Genomic DNA, 9,027 nt, shown 5'->3' on the forward strand with positions numbered 1-9,027 from the left:
GAATCGTTCGTGTCTGGGCTGGTAACAACAACAACAACAACGTTTGTTTACATAACTCGTGAACATTCTACATTCTTATTCTCTCTCTCATTTATTCATTTAATCTTGTTTCCTCACCTCTCACTCTTCATTAAAACTACAGATATTTTAAGGTAATGAGTGGACACTATTATTATATTATAGCTTAATAATAATAATAATATTAATATTAGTACATATGTATTATTGTAATAATAATGATTATTAATATTATTATTAATTTAGGGCACTGGAGCACAGATCCACTGTATAGCACTTTGTCTGGATTTTTTGGGTTATCCTAGGTAATTTATAATATGTATGATAACTTGACTTATGTGTACCAGTGAGAGAGAGAGAGAGAGAGAGAGATACAGAGAGAGAGATACTAAGAGACAGCCACATTCGGTCAGCCAGTCAGCCAACTACACACCCACCCACCCATCCAGCCACCCATCCAGCCAGCCAGCCACCCACCCACCCACCCATCCAGCCACCCACCCATCCAGCCACCCACCCACCCATCCAGCCACCCACCCAGCCATCCAGCCAGCCACCCAGCCAGCCACCCAGCCATCCAGCCACCCAGCCAGCCAGCCACCCACCCAGCCACCCACCCACCCACCCACCCAGCCACCCACCCAGCCACCCATCCAGCCACCCATCCAGCCACCCATCCAGCCACCCATCCAGCCAGCCAGCCACCCACCCGGCCAACCACAGACCCGGCCACCCAGCCGGATACGTATTACACACGCTCCAGAGTTACAAAATTTCCTCGTAAAGTTTACAATGTGTGGTTTACATGTTACAAAATATTAATTACAAAGGCCACTAGCATGCCTAGGCATTTCGGGCAAACTAATTTATTTATTTATTTATTTAGAAATTTTAGCATACATACAGAGGTACAAAAAAATACAGGTAAGAGCAGCATGAAAAAGCCACTTATATGCATAGCATTACGGGCTGGCTTAAAATTAACTTAAGATTACTACATTACTACATTACTACTACTACCACTACAGTGGTAGTAGTAGTAGTCTTTTGTGTTATTAAAACTACTCCCCTTACATTTTGCTACTCCTTCCACTACCATCATTGCCTCTACCACTACTACTACTACACTTCCTTCTTTCTTCCTCTCTCTGTCCTGTCCCTGCCCCCCCTTCACCTGTGTATACAGTGGTACCCCGAGTTTCGTACAGCTTCCAACTTGAACAGTTATGTAAGTGCTTCTGTATGTGTGTTTTTGGGGGTCTGAAATGGACTGATCTTATTTTTTTTTTTTTATTATCACACCGGCCGATTCCCACCAAGGCAGGGTGGCCCGAAAAAGAAAAACTTTCACCATCATTCATTATTTACGTTATTCCTTATGGGAACAAATTCGTTTGGTAACGGCATTCAAACAGCCTTCTGGAACGATTTATGGCCAAAACTCGGGGTACCACTGTATACTGGCTCCCTCACTCTCGTGTGTTAGTGTGAGTTGTAAATGATCCACGTTGGACCGAAACATCATCATAAGCTTCTCTCTCCTATTTGTGGGTTATTTGTTTTTAATCTGTAAAAAATAAAAATTATTGCTGTATACAGTAGACCCTTATATTACACTGTAGTTACATTCCTGAAAAATGCCATGTTAGATAAATCCGTGTTACATAAACTGGAGAAGTTATGTGGAAAATAGGGTTACGTTCCTAGGACCCCTCAAAAAGCCAAGCAACTTTTTTTTAGACATCCAGATCATACAAAAATAAAAATGATAATGTTTTTGTTGCTTAAAACTACAAATGCAACAGAAATATTATTATTTACCTTAAATTGTGGTTGCTGGTGTATGTCAGTGATTGTGAAGAGAGTAGAGATGCATGGTGTGGCCCTACTGGGCTGAGGTGGATGGTTGTTGGTTGTTGGTAGAAGTGGACGGTTGAGGTTCTGGTACCGAAGTCAATGGTTGTATTGGAGTGTGTGTAAATTCTGTAATGGATTTCTGGCTTCTTTTACTCTTCAGTACATTATACAGCTGATGGTAAGGCATCATCAGCTGCTCTAGACCCTGTTTCAAAGCACTGCTTCTAGATTTGTCAAGGTCCTCTTTAATGAAAAAGTCTGCTAGTTTAGCAGCAACATGGAACTGCTCACGTAACTGCTGCAATGTTTACCGTTTTTCTTCAGGTTCTTCTTCATCATCTGTTATCTGGCTCTCTTGTATCTGTGCATTAAGCTCTGGCAACATTTCCTCTGGACTCCTGTCTTCATCATCATCTTCTAAGAGCTCATTCACATCTTCCTTCATATCTTCAAAGCCATCACCTGGTAATCTCGTTGCTAGCTGAACAATTTCCTGAACCTGACTTCATATTATAAATTGTTTACTGTAACTTTCACCATTTAATCTGTTATAGCCTAATTAATCTTATTTTTAATTTTAATTTTGCCCATCATGCTCTGCATACAAGGGGCTTTTGGCTTGTACTACTATGTATCATGTTTAAATAAACTATATTATTATTATTATTATTATTATTATTATTATTATTATTATAATTATTATTATTATAAAGAATTAACTACAGAGGCCATAACTTTCCCAGCCTGCATTTAACCGTTTCAGGGTTGACAGGCCCTCTCAGAGACTTGTTCTCAGGGTCGGCCAAATTTAAAAAAAAAAAAAATATTTTTTCTTATGAAAAGATAGAGAATCTTTTCCCAATCATAATGACACCAAAAGTATGAAATTTGATGGAAAACTTACGGAATTATGCTCTCGCAAAGTTAGTGGTCTCGACGATGTTTACGCATCAGCGATTTTGCCCACTTTGAGCCCTAATTTCGTCCAATTCCAGTGTACTTGTTGACAAAAATCATAACTATTTCGCTAGAACTCCATTTTTTCTATTGAATGAGTACAAGAAACCACCCATTTACCGATTTCAACTAACCAATACAGTGGTCAGAATTTAGGAATTTTGCCAATTTCACACAAATTTCAAAAGATGCCAATTTCCGGATAGGGTCCAGAATAAACAGGAAAGACATTCCTGGCACTAAAATAACATTTCCTCTGTTCATTAGTCACGTCCCCAGGCCCCTCTTACATTCTTTTGCTTTCCACTTTGAATTTTTATTCTCACAAAAAAATAGAAGATTTACTGTTATGCAGTCTACTGCATTAGTGTAGAAATGGTATAAATAATATCAGCGCATTTGTGAAAGAATATTAGACTCACCAGTTGGACGCATAGCATGATTTGTTTACTTTTGAACTTTGGTAAAAATCGAACATTTCTGCTACTTTGAGCTCAGTTTCAAGGTACATGTACTTTTCTTTGTAAAACCAGTCAAAATCATCTCAATTTATGTAATATGTCATCCATTCTATAAAATGAGACCAGGAAAACTAGAATACAACAATAAATACCATTCGAAAATACAGTGCAAATTTGCTGTTTTAATCCAAAAACAGGGTCAAAGTTTTTTTTTTCTCATTACGCACTGTGTGCTGCAGGATTTTTTTATACCGTGCACACTGGCCACATAGACCCATTCTTTCATATGTAGGCCTACCAGCTTTCTCTCACTAGATTTGAGGGTGCTAGAATTTAGGCGTACTAGTACATCAAAAACCCTGGTGCGTAAGCCGTACTAGTACGGCCGAAACCCTGAAAGGGTTAATGTTAATTGGGTCACTTCATTCCATGCACTTCTAGCATAGCTGATGGCATCTGCAATGTTAAATTTGTTCCAGAAGCTTGCTACTACCAGGTTGGAGTCAGAGTTAATCCAAATTTTTTCCCCTTCTGCAAACCGAACCGTGTTAAGTTAATTTTATGAAGTGTTGTATAAAATTGTGCCGCAATTTTTCAAGTGTCATAACCAAAATGTGTCAGATATATCCGTGTAATATAAGGGTCCACTGTAATTTTTGAATGATATGCATGATTTCCTGTTTGTAATTCATAGGAAGGAATTTACAATTTAAGGCTTTGGAAGCATGTTAATCATACCTGAACATCCTTAACCCTTTCAGGGTCGGCAGGGCTTCTAAACTTGTTCTCAGGGTTGGAAATTTTTCGAAAAATAAATTATTTTTTCTTATGAAATGATAGAGAATCTTTTCCCGATCATAATGACACCAAAAGTATGAAATTTGATGGAAAACTTATGGAGTTATGCTCTCGTGAAGTTAGTGGTCTCGAATATGTTTATGTATCGGTGATTTCGCCCACTTTGAGCCCTATTTTCGGCCAATTCCAATGTACCAGTCGACAAAAATCATACCTATTTCACTAGAACTCCATTTTTTCTATCAAATGAGTACACGAAACCACCCATTTACCGATTTCCACTATCCAATAACGTGGTTAGAAATTGGCAATTTTGCCAATTTCACACAAATTTCAAAAGATGCCAATTTCCAAATAGGGTCCAGAATAAACAAGACAGACATTTCTGGCACTAAAATAACATTTTCTCTGTTCATTACTCATGTCCCCAGGCCTCTGTTACGTTTCTTTTGCTTTCCACTTTGAATTTTTATTCTCACAAAAAAATAGAAGATATATGTTGTGCAGACCACTGCATTTGTGTAGAAATGGCATAGAAATGGTATAAATAATATCAGGGCACTTGTGAAAGAATATTACACTCACCAGTTGACGTGTATTGGACGCGTGGCATGATTTGTTTACCTTTGAACTTTGGGAAAATCGAACATTTCTGCTACTTTGAGCTCAATTTCAAGGTACTTTTCATTGTAAAACCAATCAAAATTATCTCAATTCCCATATGTCTTCCATTCTATAAAATGAGACCAGGGAAAACTAGAATACAACCATAAATAGCATACGAAAATACACTGCAGCCGCTGTTTTAAACCAAAAACACAGTCGGAGTTTTTTTTTCTCATTATGCACTGTGTGCTGCAGGATTTTTTTTTATACCGCGCACACTGACCACATAGACCCATTCTTTCATATGTAGGCCTACCAGCTTTCTCTCATTAGATTTGAAGGTGCTAGAAATTATGTGTACTAGTACAGCACCAACCCTGGCGTGCAAGCCGTACTAGTACGGCACCAACCCTGAAAGGGTTAATGTATGATTTGTTATTAACGTTGCAGGTAGAGATGCTGATCTCGGTGCCTGTGGTTATTGTGTGTGGAGGAAGCATATATTGGCTACTAGCTGCTGGTGACCATAGTATACAGGTAGCTGAAGATATTATATTCAATCCTCAGTGCTCCTGGTGTGGCCTTGTACCAGTTGGTCAACCATCTACTGTCACTACTACTGGCTTAAAATGGAATTTAAGTAAGTAATAACCATAAAACCATACATAATTATAATAAAATTAAAGATGTAAAGATTTTATTTAGGTAGATGATGACAGGACCAGTGCTAGAAACTAGTACTGGAAATAGTTTTATTAAAAAATAAATAACTTTCACTGCCATGGAGGCAGCATGTTGACTGAGCTTTCACCTGGCATTTTTCTGTTATCTGTCTTATGATAAATAAGCAGAAATCAAGCAATTTGGATTTGTGTCCTGTTTTCACCTGGAATATATTACAGTAAAAGTCGGATAAAACATTAAAGTGCAGGCATTGTACTTCCCATTTCTAAGACCCAAGTCCAGCTAACCAGTTTCCCTGAATCCCTTCATAAAATATTACCCTGCACACACTCCAACAGCTTGTTAGGTCCCAAAAACCATTTGTTTCCATTCACTCCTATCTAACATGGTCACGTATGCTTGCTGGAAGTCCAAACCCCTCGCCCACAAAATCTCCTTTACCCCTTCCCTCCAACCTTTTTGGGGATGACCCCTATCCCGCCTTCCTTCCCGAACAGATTTATACACTCTCCAAATCATTCTACTTTGTTCCATTCTCTCTAAATGACCAAACCACCTCAACAGCCCCTCTTCAGCCCTCTGACAAATACTTTTAGTAACTCCACACCACCTCCTAATTTCCACACTATGAATTCTCTGCATAATATTTACACCACACATTGCCCTTAGACACGACATGTCTACTGCCTCCAGCCGCCATCTCACTACAGCATTTACAATCCATGCTTCACACCCTCATAAGAGTATTGGTACCACTATATTCTCATATATTCCCTTCTTTGCCTCCATGGATAATGTTCTTTGTTTCCACAAATACCTCAATGCACCACTCGCCTTTTTCCCTTCAATTCTGTGGTTTACCTCATCCTTCATAAAACCATCTGCTGACAGGTCAACTCCCAAATACCTGAAAACATTCACTTCTTCCATATTCCCTCCCTCCAATGTGATATCCAGTTTTTCTTTGTCTAAATTGTTTGATACCCACATCACCTTACTCTTATCTAAGTTCATTTTCAACCATGGTGACATTACACATCCCTGTCTAAGACCTACTTTTACTGGGAAGAAGTCTCCCTCTCTCCTACACACCCTAATCTGAGCCTCACTATCCTCAAGAATGCTTTACAGCATTTAGTAACTTACCTATTCCATACACTTGAAACATCTGCCACATTGCTCCCCTATCCACCCAATCATATGCCTTTTCTAAATCCATAAATGCAATGAAAACTTCCCTACCTTCATCTAAATACTGTTCACATATATGCTTCAATGTAAACACCTGATCTACACATCCCCTTCCCATTCTAAAGCTTCCTTTTTCATCTGCAGTACTGCTCTCCATCTTACCCTTAATTCTTTCAATAATAATCGTACCATACACTTTACCTAGTATACTCTGTAAACTTATTCCCCTATAATTTTTACAATCTCTTTTGTCCCCCTTCCCTTTATATATGCTCTTTGCCAATCCCTAGGTACCTTATCCTCTTTCATACATTTATTGAACAAAGGTACCAACCACTCCAAAATTATGTACACATGTGTGGGTATGTGTGTACGTGTATGTGTTTACGCGTGTCCATATGTGTACTGGCATGGGAGTGCTTGTGTGTGCATGCGTGCATGTACATTTGTGCACATACATATATACGTACTCACCTAATTGTGGTTGCAGGGGAGGGAGTCATAGGTCCTGGCCCTGCCTATTCATTGGTCACTATAAGTTCCACTCTCTCCCTGCTCCACAAGCTTCATCATACCTCTTCTTAAAGCTATTTATGGATCCTGTTCCCACTACATCACTCTCCAGACTGTTCCACTTCCTGACAACTCTATGACTGAAGAAATACTTCCTAACATCCCTTTGACTCATCTGAGCTTTCATTTTCCAGTTGTGACCCCTTATTGCTGTGTCACATCTCTGAAACATTCTGTCCCTGTCCAACTTGTCAGTTTCTCTCAGTATACAGTGGACCCCCGGTTAACGATATTTTTTCACTCCAGAAGTGTGTTCAGGTGCCAGTACTGACCGAATTTGTTCCCATAAGAAATATTGTGAAGTAGATTAGTCCATTTCAGACCCCCAAACATACATGTACAAACGCACTTACATAAATACACTTAAATAATTGGTCGCATTCGGAGGTAATCGTTATGCGGGGGTCCACTGTATTATGTTATGTCCTCCCTATCCCTCCTGTCCTCCAGTGTTGTTACGTTGAGCTCCCTTAACCCTTTGACTGTCGCGGCCGTATATATACGTCTTACGAGGTACCGTGTTTGACGTATAAGAACATAAGAAAGGAGGAACACTGCAGCAGGCCTGTTGGCCCATACTAGGCAGGTCCTTTACAATTCATCCCACTAACAAAACATTTGCCCAACCCAATTTTCAATGCTACCCTTATGGTATAGTGCTCACCCCAAGATCATTTTCCCTGAGTTGAGTTTTGCAGCCTCTGGCCTCTTAGGCTGTACTCTGTCCGCAGTCTCCTTTGTCCTTCCCCAAGCTTCATAACCTTGCACTTTCTGGGGTTAAACTCCAGGAGCCATTTGTCGAACCAGGCTTGCAGCCTGTCTAGATCCTCTTGTAGTCTTGCCTAATCCTCGTCCGCTTGTATTCTTCTCATTAGTTTCACATGGTCTGCGAACAGAGGCACCTCTGACTCTATCCCTTACATCATGTCATTCACACATACAAGAAAGAATACTGGCTCTAGAACTGACCCTTGTGGAACCCCACTTGACACATGCACAAACTCTTGCACCTCAGTTTGTACCAACATACGTTGTTTCCTTCCTGTCAGGTATTCTCTGATCCGTTGCAGTACTTTCCCTCCTATTCCTGCCAGCTCCTCTGGCTTTTTAAATAGTCTTTTGTGTGTGGTACTGTGTTGAAAGCCTTACAGTCCAAGAAGATGCAGTCTACCCATCCCTCTCTCTCCTGTCTGTACTTCTGTTACCTTGTGATGCAGGATTTCCCCTCCCAGAAACCATGCTGGTTGTCATGTGCAAGACCATTCCTTTCTAGGTGCTCCATCACTTTTCCTGATAATCTTCTCCATAGCTTTACATACATGTCAGCAACACTGGTCTGTAATTTAGTGCAGCCAGTCTATTTCCTTTCTTAAAAAATTGAGACTACATATGCTGTCTTCCACACCTCAAGCAGTTGCCCTGTTTCAACAGATTTATTAAAGAGTATTGCGAGTGGCACACGTACAGAGTGCATCTGTTTCCACTCTCAGGACCCAAAGAGAGATATTATCTGGGCCCACTGCTTTCGAGGTATCTAGTTCCCCTAAAAGTTTCTTCACCTCCTCAGTTGTGTGCAGTGTGTCCAGCACCCTACCACCTTGGTTTGCTGGAAGCCTCTCTGTCTCCACTGTGAATACCTCCCTGAATTGCGAGCTGAGCCCTTCACATACTTCTTGGTCATACCCTGTGAGCTCCCCTCCTTCCTTCCTCAGCCTGATTATCTGTGTGTGTGTGTACTCACCTAATTGTGGTTGCAGGGGTCGAGACTCAGCTCCTGGCCCCATTTCCTCACTGGTTGCTACTGGGTCACTCTTCCTGCTCCATGCACTTTATCATACCTCTTCTTAAAGCTACATATGGATCCTGCCTCCACTACATCACT

General features: G+C 40.3%; 1 protein-coding gene across 2 annotated transcripts in view; it reads left to right on the forward strand.

Moving 5' to 3' along the window:
- LOC128686259 (thiamine pyrophosphokinase 1) overlaps nucleotides 1-9,027 on the forward strand; it is a 60,572-nt gene that overhangs the window by 39,030 nt on the left and 12,515 nt on the right. For both annotated transcript variants that reach the window (XM_070085795.1, XM_070085793.1), the window contains exon 5: nucleotides 5,148-5,337. In XM_070085795.1, coding sequence (XP_069941896.1) covers nucleotides 5,148-5,337 — 190 coding nt within the window. The remainder of the gene's footprint in view (nucleotides 1-5,147; nucleotides 5,338-9,027) is intronic.

Source organism: Cherax quadricarinatus, chromosome 17, assembly GCF_038502225.1.
Source record: "Cherax quadricarinatus isolate ZL_2023a chromosome 17, ASM3850222v1, whole genome shotgun sequence".
Taxonomy (NCBI): domain Eukaryota; kingdom Metazoa; phylum Arthropoda; class Malacostraca; order Decapoda; family Parastacidae; genus Cherax; species Cherax quadricarinatus.